The sequence below is a fragment of the Chanodichthys erythropterus genome, chromosome 15 (genome assembly GCF_024489055.1).
Source record: "Chanodichthys erythropterus isolate Z2021 chromosome 15, ASM2448905v1, whole genome shotgun sequence".
Taxonomy (NCBI): Eukaryota; Metazoa; Chordata; class Actinopteri; order Cypriniformes; family Xenocyprididae; genus Chanodichthys; species Chanodichthys erythropterus.
This window is the reverse complement of record NC_090235.1, coordinates 9,131,678-9,149,044: the sequence shown is the minus strand read 5'-3', so window position 1 is coordinate 9,149,044 and position 17,367 is coordinate 9,131,678. Positions and strand designations below refer to the sequence as shown.

The window sequence follows — 17,367 nt, the reverse complement described above, 5'->3', positions numbered from 1 at the left end:
TTTGTAATTAATTGATCTTGCATAAGCATTCACATTTGAAGCACCCGATGATTCAGGCATGACAGTGAGAGATATCCCTCTTGTTCTTTAACAGCGGAGCGTCGACCAGGCTGAACTGTGTTTGAAGGACGTTGCTCTGCTCTCAAGCTTTGCAATTCAGAACGAAACAGATTGAAAGGATCTTTTGTGTCCCTCAGACTTGATTCCCACTAATGTTTCTTTCAGCGTTGAGTAGTGCACTTGAAAGCATGTGCCCTGATCTTGAAGAAGACCAGACGGCTGTTTCCTTTAGCCTTGTGGAATGAAACTCTTGAGCAGGTACGCCATTAGTTTCATTGTATTGGTCTGAAAGCACCAGACACGGTCATGTTTGCCAACAGATGGCTTTTGCTGAGTAAGTGTCAGCACTAATGTGGAGAAAATGAGATGAGAAGATCAACTCTTCCTGAGGTCACCCGCCTGCTGATTCTGTGCTTTTATATAGATTCCTAAGTAAAATTTATGCTGTTACATGATGGCGATCCACCTAAGTATAACTCGGCTTAATAATTCATCTAAATTACCGCATGTTTAAACATTTACAGGAGGGCTGTAAATGTTCCATCTCCAGGATCGCTGACATTCATTTCCTAGAATCTAAGCTCAGGACCAAGTTTATCGAGACCTTTGTGTAGAAACCCTTCTCATTCGGTTAGTAAAAGTTTAAGCATTTGCATGGGCGACTTGACATGACTTGTTGATGCTAAATGTTTTTGTGCTTTCTCTGTGTGAAAATTATATGATGATTTTAGGATGTTATTTTATTTTCATTATTATTATTATTATTATATAATTACATACATTCATACATATCACAGAATCACAAGATATAAACTCACATATATTTACAAACTTTTATGTTAAATACACGATTAATTAGTTTGACCACACTGATATGAATATACTTTTATATAAATAGACAAATATATATATATATATAATATGTATGTATGTGTATATATATATATATATATATATATATATATATATAATATGTATGTATGTGTATATATATATATATATATATATATGTTATATTACATAAAAATAATGTTATAAGAACAGAAAAGAAAAGAATTACAGTTAATTACAGAATAACAACCATTTATGTACAGTGAGACAGTAGGCCTTCTTTATAAATCTCAATCTTCTATTTCTTTAAAATGTTAATAAAATAAATATAGCTTTGTCTATACAGAATTTTGCCAGAATAATTATGTAGTTTACAGTATATTCATAATGTATTCATTATCTTTAGTCCCTAACAATGTTTATTTTCCAACATAGACACTTCAGAAAATGTGTTTAATCCTTTCAAAAATGTCATTCAGCCAAACAGCAACAATTAAAAGTCTTTTTAATAGTTTTAAGTGATAGATGCTAAGCGGCCTGCTGTTGCTATGGTAACCTCCTCAAATGGGTGCAACTTCTGTTTACAAGCTTTTGTTTTGGCACTATAGGTAAGTTTTTGTCATAGTGAAATGTTGTTTGCTTGGGTGCGGCTCTCTCAGTGTTTTGTTTTGACATCTTTTAGGTGTGTTCAAGCCTCTGATATCAGGTTCGATCCCCTAGAAATGCAGGGCTACTCCATGAATCAGTTTGCACACATTGCTGAGTCGGACGGTTTTACCGGCTTTCTGCTGCCCGGCACTTTTCCCGCAGCCGCTCGGTGCCACGGGCAGACCTGGTTGCCATGCCAACCTGTTCCTTTTTTTTTATGTGCTGTGACATCGTGGTCACCCCAGACAACCGTTCTAGAGCAACAGTCAGCACAACAATGCTGACGTGGTAAACCTGAGAGAGAGAGCAGCAGAATGAAGCTGTAAATGATGAAATGTGTTGTTGTGTTTAATGGCGGGAGCTTTAATGCACAAAGGTGAATCATTTTGACTTGGGTGAGTGTGTAACCACCTAGCAACCACCCAAAGCACCCTAGTAACCACTTAGAAACACACTATCATTATGGTGGTGAGTCGTGCACAGGTAAACGCTACTCCTGTTTTCTTTAGAAAATGTAGTTTTCATGAAGAGTTTTCCATTTCTGTTCATGTCTGATTGCCTCATCCTCTCTCTCTCTTTGTTCTTTTCATCATTATGGAGGAATATCTCCACCCATCCGCAGCTGATCTACCTATCATTTTCACATCTCCTAGCAACAGCTCTTTAAAAAACTAAATATAACACTTGGTAAGGTGTCGCACCAGAGCCATGTGTGTGTATGTGTTGTGTGTGTGTGTGCGTTTTTGTGACGTATCAGGACACAAATTTGTATGACATGGGTATGACATAGGTATTACAAGAAGAGGTGACTTATGAGGACATTACCCCATGTCTCCACTTTTCAAAAGGCTTATAAATCATACAGAATGAGTTTTTGTGAGGAAGTAAAAGTGTGCACCGTTTCCTGTGATGGGTAGGTTTAGGTGTAGGGTTGGTGTAGGGCGATAGAAAATACGGTCTGTACAGTTTAAAAACCATTACGCCTATGGAATGTCTCCACTATTCACAAAAACAAACCTGTGTGTGTGTGTGTGTGTGTGTGTGTGTGTGTGTGTGTGTGTGTGTGTGTGTGTGTGTGTGTGTGTGTGTGTGTGTGTGTGTGTGTGTGTGTGTGTGTGTGTGTGTGTGTGTGTGTGTGTGTGTGTGTGTGTGTGTGTGTGTGTGTGTGTGTGTGTGTGTGTGTGTGTGTAGCAGATGAAATAGTGGGCTATAATTGGATTGAGTGAAAATAAGCTAAAATGTCAGAAAAGTGGAGACTGTGATCTCATATTGTCTGCAAACACACACACAGACACACGTGCTCACATGCACACACACACACACACACACAGTGAATGTCTCTGGATACTCCTGAAATAGCACAACAGAATCAACCTTTGAACTTGTGTTCAGAATACAAGATTGAGTGTTTAGAGGGTGGTACAACTACATGATTCATGTTTTGGTGGATTTTCTTGTCTGAATTAAGACTTTCTTATTAAAGCACAAAGTAAATAACAAAACTTGAGTTCCTTAGGTTTTGCATTGATCCTTATAGGTTACATTCGCAATCCATTTTTCTTCTACAATGTGATGTTTAATCAGGAATTTAACATATTGAATTTAACATGGATGAAGATGAGGCCTTGAGAGATAGACTTAAAGGTGCCCTTGAACGTTTTTTTACAAGATATAATATAAGTCTATGGTGTCCCCTGAATGTGTCTGTGAAGTTTCAGCTCAAAATACCCCATAGTTTGTTTTGTTTTTTTAACTGCCTAATTTAGGGCATCATTAATGAGCCGATTTATGCTGCTGGCCCTTTAATTTTCCTGATCCACGCCCACTGAGCTCGCGCTTGCCTTGAACAGTGCATAAACAAAGTTTACACAGCTAATATAACCCTCAAATGGATCTTTACAAAGTGTTCGTCATGCATGCGGCATGCATGTGTCGGATTATGTGAGTATTGTATACTGTTATATTGTTTACATTTGATTCTGAATGAATTTGAGGCTGTGCTCCGTGGCTAACGGCTAATGCTACGCTGTTGGAGAGATTTATAAAGAATGAAGTTGTGTTTATGAATTATACAGACTGCAAGTGTTTAAAAATTAAAATAGCGACGGCTCTTGTCTCTGTGAATACAGTAAGAAACAATGGTAACTTTAACCACATTTAACAGTACATTAGCAACATGCTAACGAAACATTTAGAAAGACAATTTACAAATATCACTAAAAATATCATGATATCATGGATCATGTCAGTTATTATTGCTCCATCTGCCATTTTTCGCTTTTGTTCTTGCTTGCTTACCTAGTCTGATAAATCAGCTCTGCACAGATCCAGACGTTCTGCCCTTGTCTAATGCCTTTCATAATGTTGGGAACATCATGGGCTGGCATTATGCAAATATTGGGGCATACACCCCGACTGTTACGTAACAGTTGGTGTTATGTTGAGATTTGCCTGTTCTTCAGAGGTCTTTTAAATAAAAAGGAGATTTATATAAGGATTTATACATGTCTTTTCCATGTACTGAACTCTTGTTAATTAACTATGCCAAGATAAATTAAATTTTTCATTCGAGGGCACCTTTAAAGTCTTTACAATGGTGTACAGTGTATAAATCCTCGAGAGCATAATGTTCATAACTCACAACTTTCAAAACTATTTTATCAAGTTTTCAACTCTCTTTTTTTTTTTCTTTCAGAAAGACGTTTCATTGCCTGGACAATCAGTATGTTGTTAAGCAAATGTATGATCCATTGAACACGCTTTACTTCTGTTGCTCACATCCTCGTTTTCACTCCTGTCAAAAATTAAATATGCTGCTACCCTGATTAACATCTGTTTCAGAGGGAAAAATGTAAGGCAGGAAAGAATTCCATCAGGAATTGATTGGCTCATATGAAGAGTCTGTATTTTAGAAGTGTTTTGGAGTTGAACATTTTTTTTTCTTTGAAATAATGTATACTGATAGATTGTGCACAAGATATAAATAGCCTGTTTTTTTTGTTTGTTTTTTTTTTACAATCCAGTTAAATCACAGTGGATTAACTCAAGTTATTCCCAACAATATTTTCAGCTGAATATTGTTTTTCATACATCACATTATGTTGACTTTGTGATCTGTGTTTGATCTTCAACATTTAAAGACAAACCTTTAAATTAAACAGGAGTCGTTGGAACAAGTCTTGATTAAAACAGTTTGTTTTTAGACGTTGCCGGTGGCGTTATTCTGTTCCAAAAACGCTCTATTTTTCTGGTGAAATGCTATTTTGGGACTTAAAATAACATTTGGATGAAGCTCTGGTTTGCAGAGGGGAAAACTTTTTAACCACGTCTTACGTCAGTCAGGAGGGACCATGAATATTTGATGATGCAAAGCAAAACATTTGAGCTTCGTTTATTAAAAAAAAAAAAAAAAAAACTTGACATTTACCTTCACGGTTGTGATAGTGACTGTTAAGTCATCATTACCCAAACAGAAGGCCGTACCTGCCGCTTCTCAGAGTTTAAACCGAGTCCTCGGAGAGCAGCGCTGTCGTTCCTGACATCTACAGCTGTCCTGTCAATGAGAGATTATTTATCTGCGTGTGCGGGACTCATCCTGAGAAGAGCTGCTGTAGTCCTCCGGGGCCAGCTGTCTGTCTGTATGTCATTGACAGAGCCCCGCGGGGACCGCATCTCCCAGCATGCCCCTCTCCGGGGACGGGGCTCGTGTGACAGCTCTGCCTCCGGCACTCGAAGAGAGACAGAAGTCCTCATCGTGATAGATACAGACAGCTCAGAGCACGTGAGAGAGATGCAACATGAATTTCATCTGTATTGTTTACTATTTCCTGTTTATTTATAATGCGCGTTCATTCATGCTCTGCTCACAGATCAGTGCTGTTGCATCATGGCTTACCACTGTTGACTCTCTGCAGCTGGAGAAACACAACTAAGGCTGATGATCAACTGAAATAGTCTAGTTAGTAGATGGTTTTTAAGAATGTAAATTCTGTCATTTAGTCACACCTGTGTGATTTTGTATTTCGTGGAGAAAGGAGATCTGTGCTTTTTCATACAATAAAAGTGAATGTGCATTGAGGCAGTTGAGCTGTGAAAAAAAAGAAAAAAAAAGACAAAAAGGATAAGTATCAAATTACATTCAAAAAGGTAAAGGGCTAGGTCAACCCAAAAAGGAAAATTCCGTCATTAATTACTCACCCTCATGTCATTCCAAACCAGTAAGACATTCATTCATCTTCAATATTTTTAGATATTTTTTAAGAAATCCGGGAGGTATCTGACTCCCCTACAGACAGCAATGTTATAAACAAGGCCCAGGAAAGGTAGTAACGACATCATTAAAATAGTCTGCGTGACTGCAGTGGTTCAACCGCTGTTATGAAGTCTCCTATACTGTTGACGTAGAACCTGGAAGCGCTGCACTGTGTTTACAACATCAACAGCACAGGATAATGACAGGGAAGAGAAGAAATTGTTAAAAAAAAGTTGTTATATTTGTTTTGTTTTTTTGCGCACAAAAAGTATTCTTGTCGCTTCATAACATGAAGGTTGAACCACTGTAGTCACATGGACTATTCTAACCATGTCTTTACTACTTTTCTGGCCATTGCAGTCAAGAAAACTCAGGCCAGAAAGCTCACAGATTTCATCAAAAATATCTTAATTTGTGTTCTGAAGATGAACGAAGGTCTTACGGGTTTGGAACGATACGAGGGTGAGTAATTAATGACAGAATGTTCATTTTTGGGTGAACTAACCCTTTAAAATTACACCACCTTTCAAAGGTTTGGGGTCAATAAGATTCACCAAGGCTGCATTTATTTGATCAGCAATATTGTGAAATATTATTACAGTTTCTTTATTTTAAAATGTAATGTATTCATGAGATGGCAAAGCTGAATTTTCAGCATCATTACTCGTCTTCAGTGTCACATGATCCTTCAGAAATCATTCTAATATTTGATTCGCTGCTCAAGAAACATTTCTTATTATTTTCACTTCTGAAAACCGTTGTGCTGCTGCATATTTTTATGGAGACCGATTCTTTTTTTTCAAGATTTTTCAGGAATAGAAAGTTCAATAGAACAGCATTTATTTGAAATAGAAATATTTTATAACGTAAATGGCTTTACTTTCAGTTTTGATCAATTTAATGGACATTGCTGTGCATGAAAGTATTAATATCTTTCAAAAAACAGTGTGTGTGTGTGTATATATATATATATATATATATATATATATATATATATATATATATATATATATATATATATATTTCAATAGGTTATTTTCTTCTCATTATTACTTTTTTAGAGTTTTCATTTCATATCTTTTCACAGTTGTGCTGTACATTTAGGAAAGTTTCAGGACTTCTTCTTGTGCTCATTCGCATCCAAAATATTGGAAATATATTTTTCCTGAAATGATGCTTCATTTTTCTGAATCATGCTGTAATCACAAACCCAATACCTTTTTCAGTTTTTCAGTACCTATGTGCTCACTGTCATTTAAAGGCTGGTAGTTTTACACTATCTTGCACATTTCAAGATGTTCAATGTTCTCTGAAAAACCTCATTCACTGTAGTAAGAGGTCAGGTTCATATTGTTTTTTAATAATCTCACAGTGTTCTGTGTATATTTGCATTTGTTGGCTTCATGAACCTTTTGAAGGCAAAGTTTGCATTATATTATGGGCCAGAGTTACTAACAGCTTGCGCCAGCTCAAACCCTCTTTTGGCGTTAAAAAAAACTACTGTCAGGATTTACTAAAGACACGCAGTTAAAAATTGTGCTGAAAAGGCGTGGACAGGGTTATTTTTCCGGCCGATCTTATTGCATATGCATTTGTTGGAGTTTCCCTTTCAGACACAAAATTTATGGGAGGAGAGTATTTAAATGAATCATGTAAGTTGATTTACTAAGGTTTGTGCTAGTCAACTTACTGGCATTTGCATTATTTAACACCCAAAAAAGCATGTCTTAAACTAGACGCTAATTTGTGCTGCCCTTGGTAGATTGTGTTGGTCATTATGGAAATGATCCGGCTGTGTCTGTGTTCTTTAATTTACGTGTCGTCAGTAGATCACGCGCAGAACTTTCCACTCCCATCAGTGCTTTTGTACGATTAAAGTACACCCAAACTAATTTGCCGTTATGTAAATCTGGCTCTAAAGATGATGATATTTTTGAATGGAGAGCTTGAGGTTTTAGGTCACTGTTTTGAAAAATGTGTTACTGGTTTCAGTAAATGTGCAGTTGAGAAATGGTAGTGAGCTGGTGGATGATTTATTTTTGCGGTTCAGTTTCAGTAAAAGTTCTGTGTGAGCTGAGAGCTTTGTGTTGTGAACATTAAACACAGTATTTCAAAAGAGCAAAAAAAGAGAAGACACCTTTCAGTTCTCAAATGCTTTTGGGTAAACTTCTCCCCTCTCTCTCTCTCTCTCTCTCTCTCTCTCTCTCTCTCTCTCTCTCTCTCTCTAGATGTTGTGGTTAACGGTAAGCCGTGTGACTGTGACGTGGTCGCTGACTGCAGGGTTGGAGACGCTGTGCCGTTAGAGGTGAAACTGACCAACCGCAGCAAGAGTGCCGTCGGACCGTTCTCTCTGACCGTCGTCCCCTTCCAAGACTATCAGAATGGTGTCCAAAACTTCGACCTGCAGGATGCCGTCACTTTCATCGGCTCCAACACCTTCTACATCGGCACGGTGAGCCAATGACACACATAGAAAAGCACACAGCAGCAGGACACTGTCTGAGCCGGGTCATGTCATCAACATCTGAGGAAAGTTTAGCTGTCGATCACAGTCAATGTGTTGAAGGTCCACTTATGTATATGTTAGTCAAGGTTTCTTGCAACAGAAATCCTAATTGCCCTTTCACAAAGACCCGCCCCCCGTTGCTACGTCCGCCAAGCCATGCCGCTCTCACACCACACATGTTCTCACGCAGTGAAAAATACATCACGGAGCAAAGAGGACACTGACAACACGCCGACAGACAAGACAGAGCAGGTTGCTTTTGATATCAAACAAAGTCTCAGCTTTCACATTTTGTCATTTTTAAGAAATTTAAACAATAAATACCATTTTGTGTCTCTTTGTGTCATGACAGATCACAGTAGCGCCTCAGTTCAAGCAGCATGTGAAGCACTTATCTCTTCCCACTAGTTATAGCACAAACTAAACATGAATGAACATCAGAAGGAATGTTGTTTCAAGCGCAAAAAGACGTTAATACACACCATTTTTTAAGTTCAAATCCACCAACGTTGATCTACAAACTCTCCTGTCTAATTTGTTTGTCGGACAAAATGGTGGATTTGGCGTTATGATTAGTCAGATCGCCTGTCAATCAAACTCCTGGCAAAGGGTGAATTTAGTTTCCCATGATGAATTAGGCTGTTTTGTTTGTTTCTTTCAAGAGAGATTTACAAGACTTTTGGCCACACGTTTGAACACAACTACTTGATGTTTATTATAAGTATTTATTTTCTACATTAGAGTAATTGTAAAGTCATCAAAAAGTATGAGAATTAATCATAAATGTTAAAAAAAACTTAAATGGACATGTATTTTTTATTTATTTGTTTGTTTGTTTGTACAAAATAATTAGAAGCATTAAATCATAAACCTTTGGATGAAAATGTTTTTAAGATCACGAGAAGCATAAATTCAGTCACTTGTGTCAAAACTTTTAAATGCTAGTGTATGTGAAATTATGACAGAAATACAGTACCGGTCAAAAAAGTGCTTTTTTAATGTTTCTTCTGCTCACCAAGGCTGCATTTATTTGATTAAAAAAATACAGTAAAAACAGTAATATTGTGAAATATTAATAACATTTAAAAGAACTCTTTTCTGTGTGAATATATGTTAAAAATTTAATTTATTCCTGTGATAAAAGCTGAATTTTCAGCATTATTACTCCAGTCTCCAGTCTAATATATATATATATATATATAATATACAGTGCCCTCCAGAATTATTGGCACCCTTAGTAATGAGCAAAGGTGGTTGTGAAAATAAATCTGCATTGTTTATTCTTTTGATCTTTCATTCAAAAAAATTCACAAAATTATAATCTTTCATTGAAGGAAAAGAAAACACACATTATGAAACAAAACACGTTGGCCACAATTATTGGCACCCTTTTATTAAAAACTTTTTGCAACCTCCTTTTGCCAAGATAACAGCTCTGAGTCTTCTTCTATAATGCCTGATGAGTTTGGAGAGCACCTGACAAGAGATCAGAGACAATTCCTCCATACAGAATCTCTCCAGAACCTTCAGATTCCCAGCTCCATGTTGGTGCTTCTTCTCTTCAGTTCACTCCACTCATTTCTTTAGGGTTCAGGTCAGGGAACTGGGAAAACCATGGCAGAAGCTTTATTTTGTGCTCAGTGACATATTTTTGTGTTGGTTTTGATGTTTGTTTTGGATCATTTTCCTAATGGAAGATCCGACCACAGCCCATTATTGGATTTCTAGCAGAAGCGGTCAGGTTTTGATTTTATTTTTATCTGTTGGTATTTGCTAGAATCCATGATGCCATGTATCTGAACAAGATGTCCAGGACCTCTAGCAGAAAAATAGGCCCACAACATTAAAAATCCAGTGGACATGGGGTACTTTTTATCCATGTTTGTCCATCTGACCATAGAAGCTGGTCCCATTTGAAGTTCCAGTCGTGTCTGACAGCTGAATATGCTGGAGATTGTTTCTGGATGAGAGCAGAGGATTTTTCTTGAAACTCTCCCGAACTTGTGGGGATGTAGGTGCTGTTTGATCTTCTTTTTTTTTTAGGCTTTCTGAGACTCAAGACTCAACTAATCTCTGTAGAGATAATCTCTTTGTCCACTCAAACTTTCCTCCTCACTTTAGGAGATATTTAGGATGATTTAGACACACATGCTCTTCCAGGCAGATTTGTAACATCTTTACTTGATTGGAACTTCTGAATTATTGCCTTGAAATGGGGATTTTCTTACAGCCACTTTCTATTTTGTGAAGCTCAACAATCTTCTGCTGCACATCAGAACTATATTCTTTGCTTTTACTCATGATGAATGATTACGGGAATTTGGCCTTTGTGTTTCCTCATGTTTATACTCACGGCTGGACAATTTCATGTTCATGATCACCCTGGTGTGCTAAAAAAAAAAATGTAAATATGAATGGGAATATAAGAATTTCTAGGGGTGCCAATAATTGTGGCCAACATGTATTGGAGAAAAACATTTATTTCATAATGTCAGTTTCCCCCACTATCAATTGTTTTACTTCAATAAAAGGTTAGAATTTTGTGAATTTTTTTGAATGAAAGATCAAAAGGATAAAAAATGCAGATTTTTTTTCACAGCCACCTTTGCTCATATTTACTAAGGGTGCCAATAATTGTGGAGGGCACTATATATAAAATTTTATATATATATATATATATATATATATAGACTGAATTCCAACTAAAATGGACCAAACTGAGATCTAATCCTATTTTAAGACTATCAACCAGGTGAATGCAAAGCAAACTGGGTTCTTTTTCACTCTGTTCAGTGTTTGGTTCTTTTAAAGTCTGAGTTTGGTTCTTTTAAAAAGGACAGACTGTCTTTGCTTCTGTACCTGTAAAGGCCAATTCACACCACACCATCAGACTGCAACGGACACTTCGTCGGGTTTTGTCAGATCAATGTGTTACCCCTGTCGGAGTCCGTTGGTGTCTGTCTGAGCTTGTTTTTGCCGATTGAACATGCTAAATCGGAACTAGAATGTCTGAGAAGTGACGTACTGTAATCTGGTGACTGTCTGGGTCTGTCGGTGCAGTGTGAATTGGCCTTAAAGGGATAGTTCACCTAAAAATGTAAATGTTGTCATTACTTTCTCACCCTCAACTTGTTCCATACCTGTATGTGTTTCTTTCTTCTGTTGAACACAAAATAAGACATTTTAAAGAATGTTGATAACAAGACAGTTAAAGGTAGCCATTGACTTCCATATTAGGAAAAAAATACTGTGGAAGTCAATGAGTGCCATTATCTGTCTGGTTACTGACATTCTTTAAAATAGCTTCTTTTTTGTTCAACAGAAGACAGAAATATACAGGTTTGGAACAACTTGAGGATGAGTAAATGATGAGAGAATTTTCATTTTTGGGTGAACTCTTCCTTTAAGACACAGGATAGAGTGTGTAGGAAGCGCAAGATGTGAAGTTTTGGTACTTCTGCCACATCTCGCTCTGCTATCGGCAGTGATGAAGTCAGCAGGTGATTCAGAGCAGTGATGCAGGTGTGTGATGTTCTCATCCTCAGGTGAACCCCACGGAGAACTCTGTGTGTGTGGGAGCCCTGCTCTTCTTATACACCGGTGATTTCTATTTAAATATCAAGTTTCAAGACGACAGCACGAGTCGCGACCTGCCGCCCGCCTGGTTCTGTCTACCCAGCGTCCACATCAAAGCCCAGGAGCCAATCGAAGCAGCTGCCTGAACCTGTGAACGCTGACCTTTGACCTGACAGACTGAGTAGGCCTTGGGAGAGAGCTGCTGTTATCTAGACCACCAGTGATCTGATCTAGATATTTATTGAGTCTAGAGCAAGTGCGGTTCCAGTGTATAAAGCTTTTAGAGTTTGGAGATGTTTAAATGTATGCCAAATCCTCCACTTTACGATCAGTTTGACTGTTCTGAACGCATCATGCTCATTCACCTCCACAGGCAAAATGGATGAAGAACATTTTTCAGCTAACCACTAAATGGAAACAGTTTAGTCCTGAATCATTCTTTTAAAGTGAAGGAGTTTAAAATGCTCTAGATTGCTCACAACATCATGCTTTCAATGCATGAATCTGATGAAAACATCTCCAGCTCATATTTCAACCCAAAAATAATATTACAAAATATTAGATTTAGTTGAAGCCTATTTTTAAAACTTTTGTTTTGCCTTATGACATTATTTTAATGACAATTAAGCACAAGTCTCATTACTGTGATGTGTTCGCTCAGGCATTTTGTTTATTAGTTTTTGTAATTCTCATAATCGTAAATGGTGATTCTCATTGAAGTCAATAATTTGAGTATTTAAATATGATTATCATTTTATTTAAATCAGCATAGATTCAATTAAAAAGTTATATATGCATATATATAATTTGATTTTTTTTTTTTTTTTGCATTATGATAGTGATAATTGTAGTGGAAAATGTTCTTAATTGTCATGAAAATATTGTCACAATTTCAGAAACTCTTAATAAGTAAAGCAGGCTTCTTTTCTTTGTGCAAAACATAATTTACCATTTTCTTTCTTGTGTTTTTTGGCTGAAATATGTCCTGGTCATGTTCTTGGCAGGTTTCGTAGGGGTTTACATTAATAGTGCATGTAAATATGAGTTACGTCTGTCACAGTATTTTCATGTATGAATGTATACAGCTTTTTTTCTTGGGGTTGATGCATAAATGGTTTTGTGACTCTGTCGGACCCATGGCTTTGATTCACGTTTATGTAACTATGAAACTGGTTTCTTTAATGTGTTTGTGGCAACACTTTTGTATGGGGAACACATATACACTTTTAACTACCACTTCAATAAACTCTTAATTTACATTTAAGTTTAGGTATTTGGGATGTAGAAGATGGTCATGCAGAATAAGGCATTAATATGTGCTTTATAAGTACTAATAAACTGTAAATTTGTAAGCTAATAAGCAAATAGTTAAAAGTGAGAATTGTTCCAAATACTAAAGTGTTACAGTGTTTGCTCATCAATCTGAAGTCCATTCAGCTGACGACTTTAATCAATCTAAGGGTATGATGTACTAAAAACGTTTTTCATATGCACGCAATAACGTCGTCAAAACGATCCCTGTTCACTTGGATCCTCGAAAACAACTAAAAACGTTTTTGTTTTGGCATGTCAGGCCAGTAGTTGGCGATGTCACTTTGTAAAGAAAAACTATGCACCTATAGACTGAGCATATAATAGGCATACGCATGACGTCACCGTTTTCACAAGTTTGCGTTTTTGTAGTTTACACAGAGACAATAATGGTATCGTTTTCAAAAACATGTACTTTGAAACCTGTTTTCAAAAGTTAGCATTTTCAGGCTCCCAAGATGCCATTGTCGTGTAAATGAACGGCCAAAACACATGAAAAGTTTTCCATTTTTAGTTGAAATGGTGTTGTGTAAACGGCCCCTCAGATTCTAAGCTAAAGATTTGATATGTTGACCTCACTCTTCATTGCAGTTATACTAATTAGATCAAATATTGATCAAATGTTGATGAACAAATCAAAAATTGTCAAAAATCTAAAATTATTGTCTTAAATGTGTTTCAAACCTCTAAAATACAAAAAAAGACCCAGAATTTAAGATTGGACTTGAGCACAACAGGAAATGAATGTACGACCAAAAGTGCATCTCACCTCATACTGTTCCTGGAACTGAGGTCATTTTTCTGAGGTGAACTTTCTAGCAACTGATGATTGCCAGAAATGTGGCATTACTGCTTTATTGTGGTGTGGTCCAGTGATGATAATGCAGGAGGCGGTTGAGATGGCCTTCAGTATGTGATATAATCGTAAGTGATTGCAGTTGCAGTAATTCAATTAGCGTTAAACGTCCACTCAGGGATTGCACCGCTGAGATGTTTCGAAATCCATCTGAACAAATTGTCTCTAAATCACAGAATCATTAACTGAACAGGTCATCTGCTTTTAAAAATTATTCATATAAAGGTTCAGATCATATTACAGTATTGTAATTTATGTAGAACTATAACTAATCTAAAAAGACACAGACACACACACACACCACAAATAACGAGAAACTTGGTATCCTGCAGTATATCCATTATTCATTTACAGTAAATAATAGGTACTTTATCAGATAAAGATAATAGGTAATAAAATTACATTAAAATATTTTAAAAATGTATCATTTGTTTTATTTAGTATTTTTCAATAATTAAATATGAAATTAAATTATTTTTTGTAAAGCAAAATGACAAAATGAAACAAAGCAGTCCTTAGCAGTCTCTCCTCATACAAAGATAATTATATCAAATTATACAGCATATTAAATAATCTTGCAACCAGTGGGACGGAAATTAAAACTAAATTAAGAAGATTAGACATTTAATTTCAGATGCCTGTAGAGTTCACAGTATGCACATTTTTACATTTTTCCCCATTTACAGACTTTTACCTTTAGTGTTAAAGCTTCCAAATGTTCTGATAAGATGAACTGCTCCAGACAGTCAGCAGTGATCAAAGAGAAATTAATCATTTTAATGACATTTTAAACTTTTCATATTTATCTCAATTAGCTTGAGTTAATGAGCCGAGATGCTTAAACACACACAAGCTCTAAATGATGAACCAAACAAACCCAGAATATTCTGTTTTTACGTGTGTGTGTGTGTGTGTGTGTGTGTGTGTGTGTGTGTGTGTGTGTGTGTGTGTGTGTGTGTGTGTGTGTGTGTGTGTGTGTACGCGTACAGACCTGCGTGTGCATGTTTGCTGATTGAAAATTGTGTCCTTGATGTCCATTTGTGTGTGTGTCTCCTTCATGTTCCGTCATGAATAAGATTATCTCAGCACAGGTTTCCTGACGTTCACTTTGATCTGCTGTCGCCACAGGATGGAAAAATTCAGTTGCTTCATCAAACACACACACACACATACACAAAATATAGCGAAAATGCAGAATACAGTTTCTTAATCTTGTCAAGGGGATGAACTTCTACTAATGCTGTCTTACTGTTCCTCCCAGACACTAAACCTACTGCACATCAGGCCTATGACATCATCCATTCGACCTTGAGCTCAGTCTTAGGTCATATGCATAATCTGTTCAAGTTTGCAAATACAGATGTGAAAATTTTCACATTCACATTGCAAGCACCCAGTCATGGGCTGCGTCCGAAATTGCATACTCTCTTGGGTAGGTTCCTATTTTGAATGACTACATACTTTGCGAGTGCTAAAAAGTATGTTCTATAAAGTATGTGTGAATGTAATCCGGACATTCGGCATGTTGTCATTATCATGTGACTCTCCCATGGCCTCATGGGATAGTAAACCTGGTCATCCTGGTACTTTTTGCCTACTCTTTTATGAATACTGTGAATCAGGGATGGGACAATACAATGAATCTGGATCGATCCTGATATTATCTCTCTCGAATCGATTCTGAGCTTAGTTTTAACTGCAGATGGCGCTCTAGGCTAGTTTTTAACCGCACAATCAAATGCTCACGAAAAAGAAGAGTTAAATCAACTCTGCTCAGATTACATATGGTAACACTGAAGCAGAGTGAAAGTTAATGAGATAATTAAGTGATTAAGTTATGATTGAGCATTATTGATGAACACCTGCTGTTAACAAGCATAAACACTGAAAAGAAACACAATAACTACAACTTCAGCCACAGCCTTCGATGAAATCAACTGAAGATAAAAGACATTAAATTTCTCAAGATCTGATTAAACATCTCCACGAACAGCATATTATCTCATTAACTTTAAAGGTACAATTTGTGATATTTTTTAGAGCTTTAGAGCGGAAACTTGGGACATGTGGTCTCCATCTCAACGGACGGTGCGAAAGAATAGGGATTGGAGTCTGGAAGAACTCATGTTCGTGGATGCGATTATTAACGTTATTGTAGTATGAAGCAGAGTGTTGCGGGAGCTGAACGAGGAGCTGGAGCGATTGATCAACACACGCCTCACAAGCAGCGGGACTATTATTATTACACAGCCGCCGGCGCCGCTTCCGCTTTTCCGGTCATGAGTTTACGGGAGCTGTCCTTGTCGACAAAACCAGCGGCAGATGGTAAACAGTAATTATGTTCCATAAATAAGTAACACAATCCAGCATAAAACGTGCAAGAAGTAAATAAGGAACTGCTTGAAGCAAGCTAGTGGTTTGCTGGACGCTAGACACTACTTCCGCATTTGTCCACGGCACTGTTGTCATGTGGTTTCTACGTCAGTAAAGGCGATAACAAAGGTAACTGACGTCATTGACAGGCGACTGCACTGCCCGTGTCACTGTTTAGAATGGGAATTTTCTCATGATTTACAAGTAGTTGAAAACATTAGAGAAATTGTTAGTAATCAGCTGGACAAAATATATCACACTAGCCTAGTGGTTTTTGGATATTTTACTGCAAGAATTTTACATATTGTACCTTTAACTCTGCTTCAGTGTTATTTTAACTCTATGTAGAGAGGGAACATGTGTTCTCTGAGCAGAGTTGTTTTAACTCTGGGGATTTTGCTGTGTAAATCCCTCCTTTCCGTGAGCCTGCTCTGCTCTGATTAGCCAGACGTCCCAGTCTATTGTGATTGGTCTACAGCTTACAGCTCCATCCGGAGGCTTCCTAAAGCTCAGCGATTATACACACTGTAAAGACAGTAACGATAGCGCTGATTTTACCATATCAATCCGATATGGTAAAATCGAGTCCGATGATGAGACATTAGAAGAACAAGTTATTCAACCCAATCCTCCATTGCAAGAACAACTCTAGCAGGACATTTCTCAGTTATACTACTTAGTTTGACGTTCACCATGAGATTTTGCAACTGTAATTCCTCACCATCAGCATTAACAAGAGTATGTCGATCAACAAACCGATGTTTATATTTCTAATTTATTGTGGTGCACATGTGGGAACTGTATCATTAACTGTATCAATAATAGTGCTAACATTATCCCTGCACTAACGTGAATGACTGATGTAACATTGAAGTTTGTAAAACAAATCTTGCTCCATCCTTTATCAGTACTCAGTGTAGTAAGAACGACAGACAATATGTATTAATGGACACA

At 37.0% G+C, this 17,367-nt stretch overlaps 1 protein-coding gene across 2 annotated transcripts in view; it reads left to right on the top strand.

The window, feature by feature from the left end:
• The window catches only part of trappc9 (trafficking protein particle complex subunit 9), a 243,329-nt gene extending 230,002 nt beyond the window's left edge, over window positions 1-13,327 (top strand). For both annotated transcript variants that reach the window (XM_067411133.1, XM_067411132.1), the window contains 2 exons: window positions 8,020-8,243; window positions 11,843-13,327. In XM_067411133.1, the coding sequence (XP_067267234.1) occupies window positions 8,020-8,243; window positions 11,843-12,019 (401 nt within the window). In that variant the 3' untranslated portion in view covers window positions 12,020-13,327. The remainder of the gene's footprint in view (window positions 1-8,019; window positions 8,244-11,842) is intronic.
• Window positions 13,328-17,367: the final 4,040 nt, after the last annotated feature.